The sequence below is a fragment of the Schizosaccharomyces octosporus genome (genome assembly GCF_000150505.1).
Source record: "Schizosaccharomyces octosporus yFS286 unplaced genomic scaffold supercont6.3, whole genome shotgun sequence".
Taxonomy (NCBI): Eukaryota; Fungi; Ascomycota; class Schizosaccharomycetes; order Schizosaccharomycetales; family Schizosaccharomycetaceae; genus Schizosaccharomyces; species Schizosaccharomyces octosporus.
Window position 1 is genome coordinate 780,959 of NW_013185621.1, and position 25,665 is coordinate 806,623.

The following is a 25,665-nucleotide window of genomic DNA, read 5'->3' on the forward strand; positions in this document are numbered from 1 at the left end:
TCGTTCATACGCAGAGTATGCTTCTGTCTAACTTATTCAACAAAATTAATTTCTAAAATTTCTAAAAATAAAAATATAACTTCATACCATTTAAACATGATAGTGATGGGGGATGGATGAAAAGCTTTATTCATTCAATTATGTGAGTTCAAATTGTAACTACTATAGAGCGTTTAAATAGATCAATGTAATATATCAAACTAGATTATTCAATTAAAATGAACAACAAATGTAGAATACCGACCAAAGTAGAGATTATAAGTTCGATTTGATGACAAATCTAGCCATGCAAGAAAAGGCTTCAAAACGAGACAAGAAGAAACATTAAGTTATTAATGGAACCTTACTTAAATATCTTTCTTTTTCTCCAAGGTCTTGGTAGCTTCAGCATATTTATCAGCTAAAGTAGCATACTCTTTGTCACGGCTTTCAAGCTTCGAGCGCAACGTATCAAGTTCTTCTAAAGATTTTGAGTCAGACTTACTGGCTTTGACTTCAGTTTGAAGGGCTTCAAGTTTTTCTTCTGTAGCAATCAAGCTTTTGAGGGAAAGGTAGTAACGGTTGACGACTAAAGAAAGAAACAAAGCAGATCCACAAAGATACAAGTTTCTTTGAGCATAAAATTGACCAGCCTTGAATCCAGCACGGGCATTTTCAACGGAACCGGCAGCGATACCAGACATTTCAAATTCCGTGTTCATACGAACGACTCTACGAACGGAGTCAGAGAACAAGATTAAGATACAGATGATCATAATCTACACGCATGTCCGTTAGTATAAGACCATACAGAGAAGGGATACAGGGAAGTCTTAATCTTTCTCAACAAACTCAGGGTTTCCAATGACTCGTCGTCTTACTTTAAAGAAAAATCTGTCATTTCGACCTCACGGACCCAAAATTCAAAGTCACTCATGGAAACGATAAGTGCCTCGAATAGATGGGCGTGCTTTTGGACTCCCATCCCCTTTATTCGTACTTACCTTTAAAGTATGCTCTATCTTACCAGCAATAGGAGAGTGACTGATGGTGTTCAGAATAGCTTTTCTTACCTTCAAAGGCAAGGGCAAGCTAAGTATCACAAATGATACTATTTCTAGCATCAGTAAAATAAAAACAATCATATAATAGATCGTCATTTTGGCGATTTATCCTATTCCAAAAAGAATTTGGCTTTGGTAAAGGATGACTGGAAATTCCTTCAGGATTCCCTTCCCTTGCTCTCCTTTACCTCATGACGTAAGCTTAGCGAGCAATGAAAGAGCTCGTAAAAATATTCAATAAAACACCAGATTTAGATGATCTAGGGTCATAGAAAGTTGGAATCGCAAAAGCTCTTGCTTTCACTTTCAAAGTTCTAAATATCAGATATGCCATCGTTGGCTACGATACTTGGCTAAGAATGCATTGGTCGCTCAAGAACGCCAACTCACAGCTACTCTTACTATTTGCACCTGCGTTCTCTACTCGTCAATACTAATTAGAAGGGACTCTAACATAACATTAACCTGTACTTTATTATACAAAGATTTCTATACAAACAATAATTAAAAAACATAGCGAAAACGTCTAACGGGAAAGAATCCTCAATCTTCAAAATCTCAAATATTCGGCATTTTACCAATCATTATTACCTCCAGTAGTAGATTGCTTGGGTCGAGAAGGACTAAGACGAGCACGGCTACGTTTGATATTCATCCAAGGGAAATTCTCTTCTCTGGCAGCTTCAAAAGCGTCAATCTTTGGTGCCTTTTGCAAGGTCAAACCAATGTCATCGAGTCCATTAATCAAACAATGCTTGCGGAAGGGCTCAACTTCAAACTTAATTTCCTTATCGTCGTAGCGAATGACTTGGTTGGTCAAGTCAACAGTAAATTGCAACTCCTTTTCGGCGGCGGCCATTAATTCATTCACTTGTTCAAAAGGCAAGGGAATAGGCAACATACCATTCTTAAAACAGTTATTGAAGAAGATATCAGCAAAAGAAGGAGCTATGACAACACGAATGCCAAAATCATTCAAAGCCCAAGGGGCATGTTCACGTGAGCTACCACATCCAAAGTTTTCATGAGCAACTAAAATGCTGGCACCACGGTAGGGTTCACGGTTCAAAACAAATTCAGGCAATTCATTACCATCAGAGTCATAGCGAATTTCGTAAAATGCAAACTTACCAAGACCGGTACGCTTGATTGTCTTCAAAAATTGCTTGGGAATGATCTTGTCAGTATCGACATTTGAAATGGGTAAAGGAGCAGCAATACCGGAAACGACGGTAAACTTGGGAATACCAGCGGTAGCGGCGCCAGGACCACCAGCAACGGTTGTGCCCACACCAGCGGAATCCGTAACAGCATCAGTGGCATCATCCACAGAAAGGGAAATTACACTGCCGAAATCATGGGAAGCATCATAGTTTCTGTTGGTAATGACGGTAGGGGATCCGGTGGTAGCATCACCAAAGAATTCTCTGACGTTGCAGAGGTATCCCTTAATGGCGGCGGCAGCAGCCATGGCAGGGCTAACAAGATGAGTACGACCCTTGGCACCTTGACGACCTTCGAAGTTACGGTTGGAAGTGGAAGCACAGCGCTCATAAGGTTTCAATTGATCGGGGTTCATACCGAGACACATGGAACAACCAGCTTCACGCCAGTCAAAACCAGCTTCAATAAAGACTTGGTCCAAACCTTCAGATTCGGCCATCTTCTTGACCAAACCAGAGCCAGGGACAACCATGGCATGCTTAATATTGCTAGCAATCTTACGACCCTTGACGACAGCAGCGGCGAGACGCAAATCTTCGATACGAGAATTCGTGCAAGAACCAATGAAGATTTTGTCCAAGGGATAAGAAGTAATAGGAGTATTGGGTTCAAGACCCATGTATTCCAAAGAATGTTGGATAGAGGTGGCGCGAACAGCGTCGGTAACCTTGGAGGGATCAGGGACGGTGTCGTTAACGGCGATGACATCTTGAGGAGAAGTACCCCAAGTAACAGTGGGCAAAATATCAGCAGCATTGATTTCGACCTCAATGTCATATTTAGCGCCCTTGTCAGAACTCAAAGTCTTCCAGTAGGCGACGGCTTGTTCCCAATCATCGCCCTTGGGAGCCAAGGGACGGTTCTTGACATACTCAAAGGTAGTTTCGTCAGGAGCAATCATACCAGCACGGGCACCGGCTTCGATGGACATGTTACACATGGACATACGAGCTTCCATACTGAGAGCCTCAATTGCTTCACCGCAAAATTCGATGACGCAACCAGTACCACCAGCTGTACCGATTACACCGATGATATGCAACATTAAATCTTTAGAGGCGATACCTTCGGGGAGGGTACCGCTAACGTGGATACGCATATTCTTGCTCTTGCGTTGTAAGATAGTTTGAGTAGCCAAAACATGTTCGACTTCACTGGTACCGATACCAAAAGCCAAAGCACCAAAGGCGCCATGGGTGGAAGTGTGAGAGTCACCACAAACCAAGGTGGTAGCGGGAAGGGTGAAACCTTGTTCAGGACCGATAACGTGAACAATACCTTGACGACGATCGGTCATACCAAAATAACTCAAACCAAATTCCTTGATGTTGTGTTCCAAGGCCAGAACTTGAGTACGGGAATCGGGTTGATGGATAAAGGATTCGAGATCCTTCAAATCTTTACGGGAATCAGTTGGGATATTATGATCTACGGTAGCCAAGGCCAATTCAGGACGACGGGCTTTCCTACCGGCGGTGCGAAGACCTTCAAAAGCCTGAGGTGAGGTGACCTCGTGGATCAAATGACGATCGATGTAAAGTAAACAGGTGCCATCTTCTTGACTGTCGACAACGTGGCTATCAAAAACCTTGTCGTAAAGGGTTTTCGGGGTACTATTCATATTTCAATTGAGTCTTATAACAGAGGAAAAAAAAAACAACAAATAAGCTCAAAGAATATAGAAACCGAGGAAAAATGCAATATAAAAATTAAAAGAGAAGAGGAAAAGAAAGTGTTAAACAATGAGGACCTTTCAAAATTATAAAAGGCGTTTCAACTAATAAGAAGAAAAACGCAAACTAAAGAAGAAAAAAAAATAAAAAAAAAAGTAAAAGGTCCAAAAAGTCGAACGGAGAATATGGAGAAAGAAGAAGAAGAAAAAGTAGAAGGATCCTTCTGTTTTTATAATTAAGCAGACCAAACCACCGCTTATATAAGACCAAAAAAAAACTGTAGGTGTTTGGTTGTCGGCGACTCGAGATGGCGGCGATCTCTTGAAGAATAAACGGTCGAATTGCAAGGCAACTGATTGGCACTTGATAAGATATAGTAGCGATGAATTTACCGATGACTAATAATGCCACTTAAAGATTTGTAAGATCGCGTAAGGGAAGAATAGAGAGGAATAAAGAATGACAACGTAATGGAGGGAGGAAAAAGGAGCCAGCGTTAGCCTACGTATGAGGTTGTTAGTTTGATTTTTACTTAGGAAAAGAGCAGGTGGGTAGGTAGGTGAGATTTGGTAATACGGTGGGGGTTGGTTAACAGGTAAAGAAAGGGAGGTACTTGAGGAGAGGAGAACCAAATTTATATAGAAGATTTTTTTTTCAATACAGATGAAAAAGAACTATTTTTTTTTTTTTATTTTTATTTTATAAAACTTGATGGACAATTGGAAAAAAAAAAGAAAAGAATGACAAGAAAAACCGACCGTGTTACTTGAGACGAAAACTAGCTAGATGTTGCCGAAATTCGAATTTAGAAACCAGCCAATCATGTCAATCAAAGCAATTAGAGAAAATTCGTTAATGGAAGCGAGTCGTATAAGCTAAGAAGAATTGTGACCTGGGAAACCTTGTGAAACAGTGACAAAAACAGCCACCGGTGGGAGGAAGACTGTCGGTAGATGTGTAGGTAAAGGCTGGTTTGGCTGGGGCATGGCGTTGAGTCATACAACGTTGAAAAGAGATTTCCTTTGTCATCATCCATTGATTTTTATTTTTATTTTTTAAAAAAAAAACAAACCAAAAAAAATAGACGGGAACCTCCAATTAGTAAAAGGCTGCTCTGCTGACGGATTCAAGGCCGAAGCGATGATTCCCATGAAGTCATTCTTTGAAAGCTGCTGCGCTATGTGTATAAACTTGACATAGAGGATGGAAAGGAAGCATAGTATAGCAAGGTAAGACGTTTAGTGGCAAAACAAGGCCACTTGACAAAAGCGCGAAAAGACGAATGATGGAAGTGAGGACGACGGATGGGATGATGGAAGAATGCAAGGGCCAACCGTATGTTTGGCCTTCTAGAGTTGAGTGTTGATGCATGATGAAATGGATTGAAAGAATCGTTTGAATGTTTGTTGGGTTGGAATCATATAAAGGGCAACAAAGAAGAAAAAGATCAACTTGAAGCAAAAGCTAATTTCAATTTCCGGTTTACACTTTTTTTTTTTTTTTGCAAATTCGTTTTTTTTGGATACCTTTTTCGCATTATTTTATTATTTGATTCTTTTTGGAATCGCAAATTGCAATTACTTCATCATAGTTGGAACAGTAGTAAAACAAGGCAAAGCAAAGTAAGTACTACGATTCGACTAGATTTCTTATTTCCTCTTATAAACGGTTGTTGTTGATTTGATTTGATTTGACCTCTTCATTTCAAGTTCCCCATTTTTTATCGATTTCTTTTTTCTTTTCTAATTTTTTTTTCTGCATTTTGCTTCTTAGACCTGCTACCTGCTACTCCTCCCTCTGTTAACATTCACTCACTCACTCACTCAACAGCGGCCGACTTTTTCTCATCCTTCCTCTGTTTAGCCCTCCACCACTAGTAGACCCGACCCGACCCGACCTAGTCGAGTGGTTCCTTCTCAATCCATATCGTTTGTCACTTGATCTTTCCAACCATTACAAAGGCCCTTTCTTCCCACACAGCCTACCTTTTGTGCGTAAACAAAAGACACATTCGAGAAAACTATCCTCCCACAAATTGAATAGTTCAAACAGAACAAACTCGGTGGAACAGAGTTGTAGCAAACTTGATTCGACTGCTTTTTACAATTTCATTCAATAATTAATTGCAAAAATATTCAATCAACCTCTTAAACCCACCCAGGCATCGACCGACTGAAGCAGTGTTTCATCTCTCTCTCTCTCTCTCTCACCCTCCCTCCGTTCCTACTTAGTCATCCCACATAGACAACCCTCTTTAGGCTTGTCTAGTCCATCGGATATCGCCACTTTACGGCTGGTCTCTCTCCAACTCGTTAAACCTTGTCAAGGACAACCTTCATCGAATCTCTATCTGGCTTTGTCGGTCTCGCGAATAGCTACTCTCTGAACCCCTCCTTTCCTCTTTTGTGATTGGCTCTTATCCGGAACCTCCAGTGGTAAGGAGACGGTTCAAGCACTTTCTCCGATCAACCGTGGCGACTTACTCATCTGTCATTGGTTGTCTGTCTCTTCGTCGTGAAAGCCACACTTACTCTCATTGGCTGTCGCTATTACATTGCCTTTTTGATTGACAGCTTATTACCCGTACGCTTTGTCCACTTTGGTTTGTTACTTTGTCTCTTGTTACCCAACTACTTGTTACGTCGGGTGTCCTACCTCACCTTATCCACGCAACCGGAGGAGTACTTAAACGCTGGTTTCCCGCCTACGGTCCCTCGCTCAAATTCCCATTTCCTTTCTACCTACCACCACTACCGACTATTAGTACCATTGCTATTTGAAGGCTTAAGGAGGAGGAGCCTTTGAACCGAAATCACTTTGGAATAAGCAATTGGCTTTGAAAACCCGTTTTCTCCTTTTTACTTGTATTGTTGTACACCTCTTTGTTCTCCCAATCTTCAATTCTAGAGAGATATATATATATATTCCTATATATCTTTCTTTGTATATCCTTACATAGAAACACAATACGAAACAGTGTCCCATTGATTTCCATTCAACTTTTCGCTTCTGAAAGGGATTTTTGTCATTGTCGATTCTTTGTTCATTGTTCATTGTGGGTTGTCGATTGTGTGTGGTCGTTTCTTTCATATAACGAGCGATCCATCATTCATTCTTCTTTTTTTTTTGATTTTTTGATTGGTTGTTTCTTTCAAAACTCACACAAGTTCTTTTCTTGAACTTGTATTTAAATTTCTCTGTTTAGACTTGTGCCTTTCTGGTTTCCTCGTTGGTTTTTCTTTTCTCTTTTTATTTTTTTGTTTGGTTTCTTTTCTTTGGATACTCGGATCCCAATATCCCCCGGTGTGATATTTATTTCCCTATTGTCCTTTTTTCTATTTTTGGGTTTCTTTTTTTATAGTTATTTTATTTTTGGTGTCTTTTTGGTATTCTGACGTTATTGTTTTTTCCTTTTTTTTTTCTGCTGTGTTGTGTTGTTTCCCCTTTCTAAAAAAAAAAAGTTTATCTTTACAATGCCCTCTCTCGCATTACCGATAAATAAACCCTCCCATCATAACGCTCCTAGTGCTGGCAACTCTTTTGCCAGTCCACAGGCTACTCCTTTTGGTTATAGCCCACAATCTTTTGGAAACAGCTTCTCTGGACATGCCTGGCTTCGAGACGCAATTCCATCCGCCACCTCCTATTCCGAGCAACATCGCCCTTCCGATGACTTTTCCACCATGTATCCCAACCGTCTCGAGGAGGCTTTTTGCCGCAACTTCAATTGCTGTGGAAAAAATCTCGACGATCTTCATCAACTCATTCATCATTACGAGGAACAACATGCCGTTCTCCCCTCTGATGTGAATCTATCCTCATCTCTCGATAATAGTAACTCCGCTACCGTCGCAAACCATTTAAACCGCAACAACACACAGGCTCTTAAACAACGAGAGCGCATTCGTATGCACGACTTGGCCGATCAAATGGATTCCTCTCCTCTTTTCGACAATTCCGCCGTTATGCCCTTTGCTTTCCCTGCAAACGAAGGTACCAACGGCCCTTATCGCGTCTCCGTCGTTGTGCCTGCTGATGCCGCTGCTGCTGCAACCGCTGCGAACCCGGACCTCGCCGAAGAGAGCTCCATGCAAAATGAGCCTGTCTCTACCCCAACACATCTTCCCGAGTCCATGGTTATGGATGATGCTAGTTCTCCGCTCAGTGATATGAGCTTTAACATGGATATCGGCAGCGGTAATCGCTACAATATGTTTGGTATTAATCAAAAAACTGATCCCGAGTCGGCTTTCCTTCCCCCTTTCCACTATGGTCATGATGTTTTCTCTTTCCACCCCGATACCCGTCCTGATACCCCGAATACCGTCCATTCAGAACCTTTCCCCGATAATGTTATGTCCCCCACTCCTCCCGAGGTTGTTGCTCCTGCCGCTACGAACACCGCTCCTAGTTCTCCCTTCATAAAAAATTCTAGTAAAGATTTCGAGTGGCCGGTGCCGTTAAAAAAACAACGTTCAACTTCCCCAGATTCTTCCGAATCTCCCATGACCATAGATTCTCCTGGTTCAAGTCTGGTTGTCGTCGATAAACCTTACAAATGTCCTGTCCCTAATTGTGACAAAGCTTACAAAAATCAAAATGGTCTTAAATATCACAAACTTCATGGCCATTGTTCCCCCATCACTACACCTACTCCAACACCAGTCCCTCATCAGGGTTTTGTTGTAGAAAATAAGCCTTATCGATGTGATACTTGCAATAAGCGCTACAAGAATTTAAATGGTTTAAAATACCATCGAGCTCATAGCCACCTACAGGTTTCTATGGCCCAAGCTCAACGCGAGGTCCAAATGAGTTTTATGCGAGATGCATAATCTTTGCCATGCATATGCTATTTATCTTCATTATATTTACGAGGTATTTAATATTTAATTTGCATCATCTGATATATTCAGTTCTGCTTTATATACCGAACATTCTTTTATGACTTAGATATGGCCATATCGCGTTGGTACTCAATTTTTTGGTAAATGTAAACTACCAATATTTTCTTTTTATTTAATCATTACTGTTAAGTATTGTCATATCCTGCGATTTGAGGTTTTATAATTTGTTTTCGTTGCTTTTGTTTGATTTTAATAATTTTTAATATAGTTTTCGGGTTTTACTGGGTTAAAATAATTTTTAGAGCTTATTTATGCTTTAGAAGTTTATGTTAATGAATAGAAAGGTTTTTGTTTTTTTTTTTAGCTGACTTGTCCAAATTTAGATTCATTGAGAGTAATATTCAATGATTTATGATATTCAAGACCAACATTTGAAACCATCCGGTTTACTGCAATGAATCCATGTCTAATACACAGTTACTTCACTATTTTGTATTTTGTTTATGTATAAAACCAACCGTCTGCTTTCCTAAAGATCCAATTACTTTCTTTTTCTTTTTTCCATAAATTGGACTCTTTTAAATACCAAAGTAAAATGCATAGCCATATTATATCAGTTCACCCTAGTGTACATGTAACCAACCTTTTTTTGTCCATTTGTCAAAAAGAGAGTTTTAACCTTCTGCTTCTTCTACACTGTTACTTTTATGTTTAGGAGTAAAGTTGAATTTGGAAGGCGTGGGTCCCAAAAATCTTTCACTGAGCTTAACCCAGTCATTGACATTCGTGCTCGCAAGCATGCCTTCCATTTCATCTCTGGCATTGTAAAGGGGAGGTCGCTGATTCAATCTTGGTCTCGCAACTTCATATAATGCGATGGGGGTATAACGATGAAAGAAACTCATAAATTCCAAAAAGAATCTTCTTGTTGTATTGATACCTTGCGCGTCTGAACCCCAATATTGTAATCCATTATTACAATATTCCTGCAAGATTTCTAAACGTTGGGTTGATGATTTGTCAATATATTGTCGAGCGTCGATCTCTTCAAAAATCCAAGGTTTCACGAGTGCACCACGGGCAACCATAATCGTGTCAACACCCGTATCCATACCCTCATACCAATCCTCCCAACTATAGCAATCACCATTTCCAATGAAAGCCATAGGCTGTGTACGAAGGCTTCCTTCGGGTAAATCGTCAATTCCTTCGTTCAATCCGCGAACATTAGAAGCACAATCCTTAACGTATTCCCAGTTTGCTAATTTAGAATATCTTTGCTGACGAGATCGTCCGTGTAGTACGGCAGCAGAAGTATTCGTTTCTTGATGAATACGACTCAAAAGCCTATTCACAACGGGATGATCCTCACGATTTCCCGTACGAAGCTTGACTGTTGTAGGGATGGTACCAGAAATAGCATCAATACCCTGTAAGTTTCGAATAAGACGACTAGGGCTCTCCAACAAAGAGGATCCAGCTCCTTGTCGAAAAACGAGGTCAATGGGACAACCGCAGTTCAAATCCAAAAAATCTACTCCATCGCAGTTCTCAGAAATAACCTGAGCCGTCTTTACACCTTGCCAAAGCTTTGAGCAAGCTAACTGAATACCCAATATTCCTTTTCTCCCACTAGGCATCATTTCCCGTTCCGTATTAATACCACGAACAAGAGCCCATTCTGGCTGATGACCTTGCATCAAAGGGTGGCACATCGCCATTTCAGTGTAAAAGGTATCTGCTCCCAAAGATCCGCAAAGTCGACGAAAAGGAGGATTGCCAACAGTTGTTAAAGGGGCAAGAATCTTTCTGCCTCTCCAGTCAATTCTTCTTTTTTCTTGAGGTCGCAATGTTGGTAAAAGGACGTCAGAGCGAGCTTGTTTGTGGATTTCTTCCATGGATACTTTTTTATCTCCTTTGTCTTCATCCTGTTTTTGCGGGGTTTCCGAAGCTTGAGGTTTTGGCTCGTCTTTCTTACCATTGTTCTTGGAATCGTTATTATCGGGAAATGCCTGATCTGGAATTCGATCACTTTTACCACTGGTCTCAGAACTCACCGAGTCCTGGGTATTTTGGTTGTTAGCTTGTGGCTTCTCTTCTCCAAGTACAATAGAAATCATTCTTTCGGCTTTACTCAAATCCAATTGCTTTGTACGAAGCTTTTTTTGGACCGTCTTGTCAACGGCATTCAACATAGTAAGCCCAAACTTGCTGTCTGGCTTTTTAACCAGCTCATGCTTGCCGTCTTCATTAACTTTTACGTGACCTGATAACCATCGACACTTATACCCTGCAGGACAAACGCCATAAGTTTCAAAATTCACGCATTTTTCACCCAAATCAGGTTCCTTCTGGGAAAGATAAACTTCTACATCGTGACCAAATTTACAGTTATTTTGAAATGGACACTCCTTTCCAACAGAAATCGCAGGACACAATGCGTTGTCTTCTCGTACAGAGACTTTACTTCTCTTTTTGTTTTGTCCACGTTCTTTAGTTTTGCGCTTTTTCTCTGCTTGCTCCGGTTTAGCAAGGAATCTGATATGGGGTTAGCAATTGCATTCAACATCCTTTTCACGTACTCTTCACGAATAGGAGCAACTCCAGAGTGTGGATCCGACATGTTTTAAGCAGATTAAAAGACAGTGCTGCTTCTGTTGGAAATGGCTTCTTTGCTAAAATTAAAACTTCAGGCTATACTGTTAAGATTCAGCATTGTATAGCGTGCTATGAAAGGATGCACAAAAAAAATAAAATTATACAGCGAGAGATCGTTAAAATGTAGAAAAGTTTTGTAAATAATAGGATGTTTTTTTAAGTGTATAATCAATGTAAATATGAAACTACTGAGCTTGGTTTTGAAGTTTCTAATAGGTTCGGTTCAGTCATAGTTGTAAAATGATGGAGACGATTGGGATTTCTTGTGTTACCAAAATTGTGGCTAGCCTTGAAGGATTGCCTAACACCATTCAGGTCGAAAGACAAAATGAAGGAAAATTTTATAAACTTTGCTAGAAAAGTGAAGGTTTGTATCACTTCTTATTGCTTTGGGGTGGACCAAAACACCTTCCAGTTCGTCCAACCAAGAGCTCATCATCCACCAAGCGACTTGTGAAAAAGCATCCTGTTGTTGCAAAAATATGAGTTTGAGATTACCTGGCCTTGCAGACATGCATGTTCATCTCCGCGATGGAGAAATGATGAAGCATGTGGTTCCTACTGTTAATCAAGGAGGTGTTTCTGTAGCTTACGTTATGGTATGTCGACTGAAAGTGTTTGAAAGCGTGATGGAGTTGAAATAAAATGCTAATTGAAATTAATAGCCAAATCTTGTTCCTCCTATTACAACGGTAGATGCTTGTTTGAAGTATAAAGAAGAAATCGAACGGTTGGATCCTAAAACAAAATACTTAATGTCCTTGTACCTTTCTCAAGAGATTACACCGGAAGTCATCTACGATGCCAGTAAACGTGGAGTTCGCGGAGTTAAATCGTATCCCAAAGGCGCCACGACTAATTCCGACAACGGTGTAGAAAGTTACGAGCCTTTCTATGCAACATTTGCAGCCATGGAAGAAACTGGAATGATTTTAAATATTCACGGAGAAGTCCCTGCTTCAACCAGTGATGATGTATTTCATGCTGAACCAAAATTTTTGCCTACTTTATTAGACTTACACAAACGATTCCCCAATTTGAAGATTGTTCTCGAGCATTGCAGTACCGAAGCGGCTATTGAAGCTGTATTACAATGTGGACCGACTGTTGCTGGTACCATTACTGCTCATCACATGTACATAACTCATAAAGATTGGGAAAAAGATCCCCATTGTTTCTGCAAGCCTGTAGCGAAAACGGAAAAGGATCGTTTAGCTTTAGTTAAGGCAGCTACTAGTAGAAACCCAAAGTTTTTCTTTGGATCAGACTCAGCTCCTCATCCTCAATCTTCGAAAGAGAAGACGCCTCCTGCCGCTGGAGTTTTCACTCAAGCATTTGAAGCATCTTATTTGGCAGATATCTTTGACAAGGAAGGATGCTTGAACGCTTTACAAGATTTTGCTTGTAAATTTGGTAGAGATTTTTATAATGTTCCCATTGAAGAATCAGCACCCTTACTAGTGCTGGAGAAGAATCCTTTCACCATTCCACATTTAGTTGATGACTGTTTAGTACCTTTCCGTCCTCGAGAGACTTCGAATTGGCAATGTCGTTGGGAAAACAGCACTTTATAAACGGCAAAATTACTTAAAGAGTGCCTTCCTGTGACTATTGCTATCCGGCTTAGCTTGATGGTTTTAATGGTTTTCAATGTTTATTGAGTTGTTGGTAAAACATCTGAAGTAGATAATAGACTATTTACTTTTCAAACAACTGCGTATGCTCTTTCTCCTAAAGCTAATATTCATTTCAAAAATAAAAATATTAATCTTTATAAGTCTCATCAAAAGTTTAACTTGTTGATCGAAAGCTCAAAGATAAAAATGAAACCATTGGCATCACCTTAATAGCATTACACCTTATTTGAATCTACTTTGATCTTACTCATTGCTAAATAAACTTGAGTAAGAAACATTTAAACTCTAAGAAAGGAAAGTAAGTTAACAACTTTCTATGTTCTTTCAAGACTTTTTAAATGTAATTTCTTCATGAAAGACTTTCCTTAAATCGACACTACTATCAGCTTTAGTTCTTAATTTGATTTTTATTCGGGAGAAAAGAATATAGGAAAGTAAGCATTCATTATGTAAATGATGTAAAACTGTAATTATTTCTATAACTTTCCCAATATTACATACACCGAAGCTGTATACCAGCTTCGGTGTGCAGGGGCACCAACGACGCTTAGTTGTCCTTTACCATCTCAACACGGACTACACGAAAGTAAAAGATGTCGGAAACTAGATTGTTTATAGGGCGTATTCCCCCTCAAGGTAAGTATAATTCAATAAATAGATTAAAATTAACCATTTTCTAGCTGTTCGTGAGGATGTGGAGGACTTCTTTAAAGGCTATGGCCAAATCCTTGACTGCAAAGTTATGAACGGTTTTGGATTCATTGAGCTTGAAGACGCTCGTGATGCTCGGGATATAGTGAATGATTTTCAAGGAAAAGAGTTTATGGGCAGTCAAATTGTTGTAGAACCTGCTCGTGGTGAAAGAAAAAGGAGAGAAAATTTCCGTGAACCTGCTGCTGCTAAGTAAGTACTATAAATTTTTTCTATCATTATCATAAAATGATACAACATGGATTACTTCAGCCTTGTGCTAGTTTTCGTTGAACCTCTTGTATTCCTGAAAAGATTCACAGACCTTGGTTTGTCCATACGATCAAGCTTCGTGATTTCTTTCCCTAATATTTTTTCTTTTATAATGAATTAGCAATTTCTAACATGTATAGATACCCCCGTCCACGTCGTACTGGTTATCGTCTAATTGTTGAAAACTTATCTGAAGAAGTTAGCTGGCAGGTAAGGTTTATAGTCAATGTTTAACGGAAAAATTATTAACTGAATATATTAAGGACTTAAAGGATGTAATGAGACAAGCTGGTGAACCAACATTTACTGATGCTCACCGTCAAAATCCTGGTTCTGGGTATGCTAAATTAATTAATCACTTGTTATATTAAATAACTGACCATGAATAGTGTCGTTGAATTCTCAACTGAAGATGACATGAGAAATGCTCTTACAAATCTAAATGGAGAAGAAATCAAGGGTACCGCAATTGCTTTGCGTGAAGATCCTGTACGTACTAAGTCATAGTTTATCAGTTGTAAAATACTAACAGAATGAAAAGAATGCTCCCAATGAGCCTCTCCCCGAAGGCCCAGGTTTCCGCTCTAGGTCCCCTCCTCCTCGTCGTCGTTTCCCTATGGACAACCGCAGAGGAGGATTTGCTCGTCGCGATACCTATCGCCCTGCCAGAGATGACGATCGTCGTTATATTCCCAGAGGTGGCGGTCGTGATTTCCGTCGTGGAGGCCGCGAAGATTATAGAGGACGCGACGATTTCAGACGTGGCCCCCGACGTGACGACTACCGCAGACCAAGAGCGGACGAGTACCGCCCTCGTCGTGATGATTCTTCTTACCGCCCTCGCCGTGATGATTATCCTGCCCGTGATGAAGAATATGGCCGTGATGCTTATGAACGTAGTCCTTCTCCCCGTCGTGAACGCAGCCGTTCACCCAGATATGCGGACGATTATAATTCATACCCACCTGCACCCACTTCTGAAATGCAGCAATCTAATGACGCTCCAAGCTATCCTGGAGAGTCTGCTAACTCTGTCCCTGCTGAAGCTGGTGAAGGTCAAGTTGCTGCTGAGTGGTGAAGTTAGAGAATTGGTTTCATTTCAAAATCATTTGTGATACACTATAGTATTCCTACTTGTTGTTCTGATATCCTTATATTGAGCATGAATTTATCTTCTCTTGTGGTTAGAACATCGGATGTTTCACTGGAAGTGATCGTGGATTATGTCGTAATATTTTATTCGTATAGTATTTTTATACCATATCTTATCTTTTGTATTGGAATATTCAAGTCTGGTCACTCATTTTGCTGAACGTTCTTTCTACTTCTCTACTTTACACATTTGTTACGATATTATAAGTTTTTATTATCTAGTGTATGTTGCATGCTGCGTCTCGTTTTCGTTCTTTCTATTGAATCGATAATAAATTTTGGAATATAATTATACATCGGGCGAGTGAATTCTTCATGGAGATTATTTAAATTGCAATGGGTATTAAGAATTTACGATTCTAGAATCTGTTACCATTTGTACATATCACCAACTTCATTGACTACTGCTATTGACATTGTTTATAATCTTTTTGTAACGTAGAATATATTATATATATGACCGAAAGACGCACATCTAAGACAAGATTTAGAATTCGTGCAGAACTTTTTTAGTGATTTGAATCTTAGAATACATCCCTTTCGGCATCCAATAAAGACTCACAACCATTTTTCGAACAGCACATACTATAAGATAGATTCGAAAGCAGACTTAATTAATCATCGTTTGCAAATTAGAGCTAATCAATTTTTCCGAATTAATGATAGCGTATGACTCACATCTTAATGAAATCGCTGCCAAATGCAAAAAGAAAGTACGTGTGTATACTAATGACCAAATATTTGTTGGTTACATACATAAAATTGAAATGCTCGAAAAAAAAAAAAAAAAGAAGAAAGAACGAAATAGTTGGTTAAAGACGAGGTTTTTAACGAAGCATATAATAAGAATTCGACAACACGAAAGGGAAAATGCAAAAGATAAAAGGAAAACAAACGAAAACAGGAGGGAGAAGAAAAAGAGTAACCACAATGTAAAAAGAACTAAAAATAAATAGGCTCGATGATGCGAAGTGTGAGAAATAAGGAGACGGGAAGTGAAGCAAAGGTCAAGGGAGAAGGAAAAACGTGACAAAGCTTCAAAGATTCAACGACTGTGAACATACTGCAGAGCCATTATTATTGTAATAAAAATAGGATTAAGATAAAAGGAACATCATTAAGCAATAATACAGCATTTTGTAGAGCTTTTATCCGTTTCCAAATCCCGTACCGTCAAGGCAGCTCGAGTAGCAGCTTCGAAAACATCATCTACACCATCTCCGGTTAAAGAAGAACACTCCATATACTTCCTTGCGCCAATTCTCTGTGCAACAATTTCAGCTTGTTGTGGTTTAACAAAATTTTGATTTCGCCGTCGCATTTCTTCGATGGCGCCTGGATCAGTTCTTAAATCCGCCTTCATACCAACGAGAATGAAGGGTATATTAGGGCAAAGTGTATTAACTTCTTCAATCCACTGTACGCGTATTAGATATGAATAATAATAATAATAATAATAAAACTAAAAACAGTAACGATGAAATTACTTACCTTCGTAGAAACATTTTCCAAGGAATCCGGAGAATCAATAGCAAAACCTATAAGAATGATGTGTGCTTTGGCGTAAGACATTGGGCGTAATCGCTTCATAGGTTAGCTTCTGATTACAAATATTGAATAATAAAAACTAGTTTGCTAATTATACGGAGTACATACTTCGTATTCCTCTTGACCACTAATTCTTTGTTAGTATCAGAAAATATAGTAATACAAAAAGACTTACGCTGTATCCCATAAAGCTAGTTGAACAGACTTTCCATCCACCTAAAAGAAAAGTTAATAAACGTAGAAACAAGAATGACTTACTCTACAGTCCGAAACATAATTCTCAAACACTGTAGGAACCTGATATTCGTGTTAATGAAGAACGTAGGACAAAAACCATACATATTCCTAAAGATTAGTCATTAGTAAAACGAATATAAAATTATTGAATGAACTAAAGCCACACATACCGTAGGGAAATAACCTAAAGTGAATACCGACAGTAGAGAGGTTTTTCCACACGCACCATCACCAACAACGACTAATTTTCTTATATCAGTTAGTTATTAACATCTTAATTTTCATATACCTCCGAATAGACTGAGATTGGAGCATGGGACGAGTTATCTAATATGCAAAAGAACGAAGTAAAACGAATGTAAATGAAATCTAGCTCAATTCTGGGCAAGTCCGACACAAAACAACAGATCGGCTTATATCTTGTCGTATGTTTGTTTCTTTCTACTTCTTAGAATGAACTTAGACAATCCTAAGACTCCTAAGGTACTGTTCTCTTCTAAGTACGTGTCCAAGTGAAAACAACCACGTAGTAAGGACTATTTCAAAAGTTAGACATTATTTATAATTTCAACAACAGGTACAATTCATTCTACTTACCTTGCAGAGATATTGAGATGAAACCAGAATATGCTTAGGATTGGTTTCGTAGGTCATCAACCATGGAAGAAGAAAGACGTATTACGAACTACGACTTTTAGTGAAGCACACATTACTATCTTCTGTTTGCTTAAAACTGTTTCCGTACATTAATTTTTGTTCCTAAAATTTGTACCGTACCCGAACGACTCAGTATATACTCATTGGGATCAATCTGTATAGTTATAGGCGAAAGCAGGTTCTATTCGTTATGTTTCCTTAAAAGAAATTCAACCACTTTGGCACTGAACAATATCCTCACTTTTCGCTTTCGCTAGCATTGAATCTGAAAGGATTCGACAAGTACTGTATTAGAAAAAGATAACGGTTTTTCTAGTGCTAGAACAAATACGAGGAGTTGGTACTCGAGCAGGAGCGATTTTGAGGTAGTACTGGGAAGTGTTGGAAAACCAGGAATTTCTTTATAAATATCGTCTAGATTGACACATGATTGGGTCCTCTTTGTTAAAAGAATAGTTTGGATCTTCCCCTTAAATTTTAAAAGTAAAACCTACGCGCTCTTCCTTTAGTTATCCGCAAAAGTATAGTATTGCACCGGTTTAGTTGTTTGAGGATTTCTTAAAAGAAGGAGAGCGAAAAGAAAACTCATTTGTCTTTGTGCCATGGGTAGTCGAGAGCTGTGTATTGAGGCACTGAATGCAGGGATACAGCCTCCAAGCTTTAAGGATCTTCTACTTCCTGTATCAAACCCGGCGGCAAATGCAAAAAAACGGAACAAAAAGAAGAAGAGGCAGAAAGCAAAAAAGCAAGCAGAGACTTCTGCTGCCGCGCCTGGTATGTCTGAAGATGAAGGGCTTAGCAAGATCGAGCAGCTTTCTATGCATCCAGCCTTAGACAAGTTGATGGCCGAAAAGGATAAAGAATATATGGAATATAGGAGGAATATTGAAAGCAATTTTACGGCTTCTCCTAATGGATCTTCGCAGTATTATCCATCGCTGGATGACATGAATGCTATTTCATCGACAGACTGGCAATTTACATTGGAGTCAAATGCAGCCGCTGAACCTTCTGATGAATGTATTATTTCTTCTTCTCATATAGTTGATGAGGCAGAATTTCCCATCCATTTTCCAACTTTAGAGGAAGCTGCTTCGTCTTCCAATATGTCCGCAAATTCTGTACAAAATAACCTGTCACCCTTTCCTCCGATAGAACCTATCATGCCTCTCCCTACATCCACATCTTCAAAAAAGAAAAAAAAGAAGAAGAAGAAATCTAAAAACGCGAATCCGGTTACGACTGAGTCCATTGATTCACAGGCAAATGTGCAGGATGATTTACCTAGTCAGGACCAATCTTGCTATGACAATACAGATCAGCATTCGTTTTCATCTTTTTCAAATACTGAATTTGGTAAATCCAAAGATAAGATTTGGGCAGCCTCTAATACCGAAGAACGTGAACAAATTCGTGAATTTTGGTTGTCTCTTAGTGAAATTGAAAGGAGATCACTTGTTAAAGTAGAGAAGGAAGCTGTTTTGCAAAAAATGAAAGAGCAACAAAAGTATTCTTGTTCTTGCTCTGTATGTGGCAGAAAACGTCTTGCAATAGAGGAAGAACTGGAGGTATTGTATGATGCTTACTATGAGGAATTGGAGCAATATGCAAATATTCAACGTAATCGTGCTTTGATGCAAAATTCTAAAGCACTCGATGAGATTACCTCCCCTATAGCATCTCCGCCCAACGTTGAAATAAATGAAGTTATTGACAACGGAGAATCAGAAAAAGATGCTGGTTTCCAAATAGAATCGGAAACCCCGGAGGGAAATATAGAGGAAGACAGTTCTCACCAAACCAATGCCTCTACAAAAGATGGTCAAGAACTCTCCATCGGTAGAAGGGTTTCTGCTTTTACTGAACAATTTGATTCAATAGATGTTGATGCAAACCAGGTAGAAAAACTCCCTTATACACCTATGGATCCTTCTCGATATCATGAAAAAAATAGCTATCATGCAGATTTATATAATTTCGGAAGTAGTCTTACTGTTAAGGGTGGTATTTTGACCGTTGCTGACGATTTGTTAAAAAACGATGGCAAAAAGTTCATTGAAATGATGGAGCAATTAGCCGAACGTCGTATGCAACGTGAGGATAATAGTACCTTCCATGAGCCGGAACTATATGATAACGCTATAGAGTACGATGAAAACGAAGAGGAAGAGGATGAAGATATAGAGGAGGAAGATGAAGATGAACTTGACCTGATGACCGATGAACAGAGGATGGAAGAAGGAAGGAGAATGTTTCAAATTTTCGCTGCTAGACTTTTTGAGCAGAGAGTGTTACAAGCTTATCGGGAAAGGGTTGCTCAACAACGGCAGGCAAAACTTCTTGAAGAAATAGAGGAAGAAAATCGACGGAAACAAGAACGAGAGCTTAGGAAATTAAAGGAAAAAGAGAGAAAGAGGGACAAAAAGAAACAGCAGAAACTTGCCAAAGAAGAAGAACGGCAAAAACGTGAAGCTGAACGATTAGCTGAAGAGACTGCTCAGAAGGCCGCGGAAGCTAAAAAGGCTGAAGAAGCTCGCAAACGAAAGGAAGAACAGCGTTTGAAGAAGGAAGAAAAGAAACGGCTGCAAGAGTTGGAACGGCAGAGAAAAGAGGAGAGACGGAGAATTGAAGCAGAAGAACGTCAGAAACAGAAAGAGCAGGAGAAAAAATTAAAAAAGCAGCAAGAAGAGGAAAGGCAGAACGCTTTACGGGAACAGCAGTTGCATTTGCAAAAATTAGAGGAAGAAAAACTTCGTAAAAAAGAACTTGAAGAAGAAGAAAGACGGCGAAGCAAAGAAGAGCAGGAACGTCTATCGATTGCACGTGCGAAGGAGTTAGAAGAAGCGGAGCAGAGATTACGTGAAGCTAAAATAGCTGCATTTTTCGCACCTTCAAAAGAAGATGTCATCAACATTGCTAGTCAGCCTTCTTTTCTTCCTCAAAACTTACCGAATGCTTATACGCAAAAAGAGCCACACCTTTCCCCTTCCGGTGCTTCATCTACTACGCCAAACTTACACCCAACACAATTAAGACAAATGAATACTCTTCCTTTTGGAACGCCTCAGCCTAATCCGACATATCAGAACCCTTCTTTGCTTCCAGAAAGATTGACACCTTCCCCAAGTTTTGTATCCTCTTCTTCTTATTCTTCTCCGCTTAATATACCTAATAGCTCTCTTTGTATAGATAATAACGGAAGATCAAGGCAATTTAGTACCGGTAATCCGAATTTGCTGAATCCCGGCCGTAATTCTAATGGTCTATACTCTCCTGTCTCTCTTTTAAATAATTTAAATAATCACGGTTCTTTTGGTTTGGGCCCCGGCACTCGTAATTCGCTAGGCAGACAGGCTTCTATGCATTATTCTGGTTTTCCAAACTCTATATCCCCTTTAAGTAGGAAGCTTTCTACAAGCAATACTCCACCATTGTTATCAAGGTTGAATTTGGTTTCAAACGCTCAACACAATCCACCAGAGCTGAACAGTGTGCCAGGAGACCATGCATCTAACATGGACATGGCTACATCGAAAGAAACATTGATGGGATCTTTCGGAACAGAAGCCTTAGGATTAGGATCTCCGACCCCCATGCGTACCAAACCCACGCCTATTCGGCGGCCGAGTCAAAGCAACTCGCTATTAATGAAGAAGACACTTAAGGAAGAAAGAATGGGTAGTCGTGCATTGTTAGATGAAAATTCTGATACAGTTTTATCTCAAAACCCGGCGCTGGGTGCGTCCTATGACGGATTGACCAGACGAGGAAGCCAAGGATATGTAAAGTCTTTGAATTATTCAACCTGGAATTCACCTAACAATACCTCGTTTTACAATCCGCTCTCTAGTGGCCCATGGAGTTCAGCGCTGGGCGCTTTTACTCCAAATAGTTTGACAACAGATGCTCCACGCGCAGGCAATACACATGGGTAAATAAAGGATGATATTGATTGACCTCCTTGATATTTGTTATGTTGTTTGTTATTCCCTTGTTTTGGTTGTTAAATTATGTTGGTTTTAAACTAATGCAAGGATTCAGTTTGTTTCTTGTATTGGTGAAACAAAAGTCATTTAATAATATTAATTTTTACGTTCTACAAAATTATGTAGATCCATATTTTTCCTATTACCGTAAGAAATGACGTTGTTTGTGTCTAGTTAAAACTAATATAGTAGAAAGCTTCGTGTGTAACCGGTTATAAAATAAATAGAAAGTAAACTGAGAGATAGCAACTCCATATAGACGATGAGTCCAATTGTAAATAACTCAAAATCCTGCCATTTAATTACAAAATAAATGACCTACATCAGTCGAAACAGTATCATTCAAAAAGCGGAGGTAGTGACTCAGAACTAGGAGGAATATCTTCAATGGAAGGTAAACTATCCTCACCTGAATATGCAGCTAAGAACTTATTCCTCCAGTTTTCATCTTCGGCGTAAAAAGGAATTGTGTCATTATCCGTTTTGATATTTGTGTTAACATTGGGATTTTCAGAAGTATGTGATTCTTCTTCTATTACTCCGAGAGGATTTTCGATCAAGTCATCGTCTTCTTCCGCAGTGAAACCGTTCAGTTTTGTTTGCTCATTGTTCCGGATCCATTGGAAAGGACCTTCCAAAGACGCTGACTCTGGAACAGGCACACTGTTTGACAGAATGGAGGCTTCCTCATGCAAAGCAGGTGAAGAGTCCAATATATTCTGCGAATACAGAGGAGTCGTCTGAATAGTGCTCACAATAAGATTGCCATTGATGGCTTGTCGTAACTGAAAAAAGGGTTGACTTCCCGACTCCATGGAACTTTGGACAGAATTTACTAAAACTTTCTTCAACAAATCACATAGTTCTGATGGATCCCGTAAAGCTTCTTCAGGGAATAGAACATGGTATTTTTCGTACTTTGAGGTAGCAAGCTGTATTGCCACTTGTTGCAAAGAAGTCTCTTGGTCTTCGCCTTCTAACAAGTCAGCTATAGCTTTCTCAATTTTCTCTGTATGCGAACTAGTTTCAGACGTTTTTCTCATATACCAACTAGATGCAACTTCAGATAGTAATGGTTCGTCAGCTCCTCTTTTGTAAGACGAATTCAATACATCTGAAACACTCTTCTTTGGATCCTGTTCCTCTATATCTACTTCTCGGACATGGTGTTCAGTGTGATCAGAAGGCCATGCTGTAGAATCCTCACCTTTAAGTTTCTTTGCCCATGGTTCCCCTTGCTCCGAATAGTTCCCAACTACTAGATGTTCTCTTTTCAGTACATCTTTTTCTGGAGAATATAGCAAATAATTTAAATGCTCTTCTAGTTCATTCCCTGCAGAAATAGCAGAATCCGGCTCAAACGCCATCAAACCTTCAGTTCGTAAAAAAAATTAATTAATCGCGAAGTAAGATTCTAGGAATTCTCACTTATACATTTAGATAAGTCCCAATTGTTGGAGTACTTAGAACTTATGAACGAACTTCACCTCATGAAGCATATCATTCCTGGACGACAATTTGCGTAATGGTTCGTACTCACTATTACACTTTGCTTTGTTTTACTATCTTCGTAAATTTCTCCGTTAAATCTGAAAGGATTGTGGAATATAAAATTTGTTCGCTTATGTAGCTTAATAAAACGTGTTTCAGTTACTTTATAGACTAGTAAAAGAAGATATATTAGTAAGTTTCCTAGTTAGATTCGGAATGGTGTCAAAATTAATAATCCTAAGTTTCTGTAACAAATTCTTTCTTAACTTAAGATTTACTACCCCCTGCTAACAGTCATTGATATAAGATTATTTCAATTGTATAACTAGTTTAACGGTGTATGTCTTGACTATGCTATGTACTAAATTTTATAACAGCTTACATTTATAAAACTATATACTGACTGCTTCACAGACAACTCCTTCAAATTTCCAATAATTGTATTAATTATTCACTATTTCCTTTTTTTATTTCATTATTTAACTATTATTTACTATTACAAGAATCATCAATAGGAACCTTACAAAGCAACAAGCAGAACAACACTTGCAGCAAGATGTCTGTCTGTCTCAAGTCAAGTTGCATAGACATTTGGTAATAACCCTAAAGAAATTACCTCCTGCTAAAAATCTGCGCACATTAAAGATGAGCTTGGAAGCAATAGTCTCGATACCATAATGTCCTTCGCCCTTGACTTCTTCAGTCTCAGTAAATTAATAGAGAACCCACAAAGATCCGTTTGCCACAAGGGCAGAAATGTATATACTTGCGTATCATAATCATCATCAAAACGCAGCTAATCGCTATGTGCTGCCAAAAATGTTTAAAATTTAACAATATCATCGGTAAGATGTTTTTTTTTTCAAGATTTATCAGGTTTGCCCTTAACGAACCAATCCCTTCTTTCTTGTTTACAAGAGTCTGGAAAAACGGTGTAAACTCATTCACCGAAAAAAAGACTAAGAGATATCTTCAAGCACATTTTCAATAGTTACCATCGCATACACCGTCTGGAAACGAGATAGACTTTTTGAAAAACATTTTGCTTAAAATCACAATAGCCAGTCATTAGATATAATCATAGACGACTAGCGGCATGCAGATTTCAGTCTTTTTTTTTTGCCATGCGCGAATCCACAAATACTTCATAACAACCAATGAAATTAACATAGTGTCATTCCAAAGGATGGATTTCTGGCAACACTTTTCTTAAATATTAAATACTCGTCATCGGTTTCAATGTTTGCGGAATTCCGAGAGTACAGGATAGATAGCCTCAAAAGCTTGGTAAATTTCTTCTCGCACCTTGGCACCCGTCAGGACGATTTTACCAGATACGAAAATCAGTAAAACCACCTTGGGTTTAACCATACGATAAATCAGACCCGGAAATAATTCAGGCTCATACTGTTTACAATTGTTAGTACGGTCTGGCTGCAAAATGACAACTAAGACTACATACGGATGAGAAAGTTCCGTGAGAATAAGCCAAGCCTTCTAAGCGGATTGGAAACTTCACATCACAACTACCGACAATATTTTGAATCTTAAAGTCGGTAAACTTTGCGTTGAACCCAAGCTTCTGAATGATACGAGCGTACTTCCGAGATGCCAACTTGGAATCATCTTCGGACTTACCACCCAGAACAACCATTTTACCGGAAGCAAAGATCAAAGCAGTAGATTTGGGTTCACGAATACGCATAATGACAGCTGCAAAACGCTTGGGATTATATTCTGCATTACGTGCATGAAGGGCAATAGTTTTGAGATCAAGACGACAGCTATAGTATAAGTATTAGTAAATCATAATTAGATTGTCTATCAAAACGCTCATGGAACTGTTGCAACAGTGACCCACCATCGTCATCAGTCATCGCTGCAAGAAATATCTAATAAGACAACCATCTATGTCTTTCCATTTCTGAAACATCTCTTATGTCCCTAGCATTGGAAACACAGGTCGTCTTAAAAAAACTCCCGCAACTACGAGACTAATGGTGGGCCAGTTCCCTATCCAAGAAGGCACGACTTACTCTAAGTTAACAGTAGCAACAATGTTCTGAAGTGTTGGAACAATTCCTGAAACACCTTCAGTCTTCGCTACTTCTGCCTCACCGGAATCCGCCGTGTCATCAACCGTCTCGTTGTTGTTATTTGCTGGTAAAACAGGGAACGCTAAAGAAGAATTGTTCATAAAAGCACTCGCTTGGGAGGCCGTGGTGGGTAAAGCAAAATCCATTTTCTTCGCACAAAATTGATCTAACAATCTATAATATTACTCACTGGTTTGCGTTATCCCACCCTACTGGAAACCCTAGCGGTAAGGGGAGGCCGTCCCATTTATATAAACCAGAATTTTCCAGGGTTAGGGTTTCTATGTATGTAACAATCGTGTTCAGTGGCAGATAACTATACAAAATTTGCGAATCAGATTTAAGCACTCGTTTTTATACATTATTTTCTTCGCATTTGTATATTTTTAGTTATGAAGTTTGAGTTTCTTGGATAGAGTCCATTTTCTATGTTTTTTCAAAAAGAACTACAGG

The 25,665-nt window shown here is 39.1% G+C and overlaps 10 protein-coding genes across 10 annotated transcripts; 4 read left to right on the plus strand and 6 right to left on the minus strand.

The window, feature by feature from the left end:
* Positions 1-106: 106 nt before the first annotated feature.
* SOCG_04200 (bcap family protein) lies at positions 107-1,210 on the minus strand. Its single transcript, XM_013165042.1, has 2 exons — positions 984-1,210; positions 107-758 (listed from the first exon to the last, which is right to left on the minus strand). Exons 1-2 carry the CDS (start codon positions 1,137-1,139, stop codon positions 348-350), a joined length of 567 nt encoding a protein of 188 aa, XP_013020496.1. The 5' UTR covers positions 1,140-1,210; the 3' UTR covers positions 107-347.
* A 297-nt stretch (positions 1,211-1,507) lies between these two features.
* Positions 1,508-4,309, minus strand: SOCG_04199 (3-isopropylmalate dehydratase Leu2). Its single transcript, XM_013165041.1, has one exon. The coding sequence runs from the start codon at positions 3,886-3,888 to the stop codon at positions 1,618-1,620; it is 2,271 nt and encodes a 756-aa protein (XP_013020495.1). The 5' UTR covers positions 3,889-4,309; the 3' UTR covers positions 1,508-1,617.
* A 2,378-nt stretch (positions 4,310-6,687) lies between these two features.
* On the plus strand, positions 6,688-9,155 carry SOCG_04198 (transcription factor Sfp1). The gene has a single exon (XM_013165040.1). It carries the CDS (start codon positions 7,414-7,416, stop codon positions 8,773-8,775), a length of 1,362 nt encoding a protein of 453 aa, XP_013020494.1. The 5' UTR covers positions 6,688-7,413; the 3' UTR covers positions 8,776-9,155.
* SOCG_04197 (tRNA dihydrouridine synthase Dus3) lies at positions 9,114-11,506 on the minus strand. The gene is made up of 2 exons (XM_013165039.1): positions 11,370-11,506; positions 9,114-11,325 (listed from the first exon to the last, which is right to left on the minus strand). Exons 1-2 carry the CDS (start codon positions 11,408-11,410, stop codon positions 9,462-9,464), a joined length of 1,905 nt encoding a protein of 634 aa, XP_013020493.1. The 5' UTR covers positions 11,411-11,506; the 3' UTR covers positions 9,114-9,461.
* Positions 11,507-11,593: 87 nt separating this feature from the next.
* SOCG_04196 (dihydroorotase Ura2) lies at positions 11,594-13,228 on the plus strand. The gene is made up of 2 exons (XM_013165038.1): positions 11,594-12,044; positions 12,111-13,228. Exons 1-2 carry the CDS (start codon positions 11,928-11,930, stop codon positions 13,017-13,019), a joined length of 1,026 nt encoding a protein of 341 aa, XP_013020492.1. The 5' UTR covers positions 11,594-11,927; the 3' UTR covers positions 13,020-13,228.
* Positions 13,229-13,582: 354 nt separating this feature from the next.
* Positions 13,583-16,314, plus strand: SOCG_04195 (mRNA export factor Srp2). The gene is made up of 6 exons (XM_013165037.1): positions 13,583-13,718; positions 13,763-13,985; positions 14,186-14,255; positions 14,309-14,382; positions 14,435-14,534; positions 14,587-16,314. Exons 1-6 carry the CDS (start codon positions 13,676-13,678, stop codon positions 15,121-15,123), a joined length of 1,047 nt encoding a protein of 348 aa, XP_013020491.1. The 5' UTR covers positions 13,583-13,675; the 3' UTR covers positions 15,124-16,314.
* On the minus strand, positions 15,567-17,672 carry SOCG_04194 (rho family GTPase Rho2). Its single transcript, XM_013165036.1, has 9 exons — positions 17,580-17,672; positions 17,272-17,518; positions 17,153-17,231; positions 17,085-17,090; positions 17,004-17,042; positions 16,921-16,961; positions 16,854-16,872; positions 16,689-16,781; positions 15,567-16,614 (listed from the first exon to the last, which is right to left on the minus strand). Exons 2-9 carry the CDS (start codon positions 17,295-17,297, stop codon positions 16,315-16,317), a joined length of 603 nt encoding a protein of 200 aa, XP_013020490.1. The 5' UTR covers positions 17,298-17,518; positions 17,580-17,672; the 3' UTR covers positions 15,567-16,314.
* Positions 17,673-17,843: 171 nt separating this feature from the next.
* Positions 17,844-21,777, plus strand: SOCG_04193 (uncharacterized protein). Its single transcript, XM_013165035.1, has one exon. It carries the CDS (start codon positions 18,242-18,244, stop codon positions 21,572-21,574), a length of 3,333 nt encoding a protein of 1,110 aa, XP_013020489.1. The 5' UTR covers positions 17,844-18,241; the 3' UTR covers positions 21,575-21,777.
* SOCG_04192 (uncharacterized protein) lies at positions 21,694-23,208 on the minus strand. Its single transcript, XM_013165034.1, has one exon. It carries the CDS (start codon positions 22,990-22,992, stop codon positions 21,964-21,966), a length of 1,029 nt encoding a protein of 342 aa, XP_013020488.1. The 5' UTR covers positions 22,993-23,208; the 3' UTR covers positions 21,694-21,963.
* Positions 23,209-23,535: 327 nt separating this feature from the next.
* On the minus strand, positions 23,536-25,472 carry SOCG_04191 (TATA-binding protein). Its single transcript, XM_013165033.1, has 3 exons — positions 25,153-25,472; positions 24,579-24,900; positions 23,536-24,523 (listed from the first exon to the last, which is right to left on the minus strand). Exons 1-3 carry the CDS (start codon positions 25,356-25,358, stop codon positions 24,353-24,355), a joined length of 699 nt encoding a protein of 232 aa, XP_013020487.1. The 5' UTR covers positions 25,359-25,472; the 3' UTR covers positions 23,536-24,352.
* Positions 25,473-25,665: the final 193 nt, after the last annotated feature.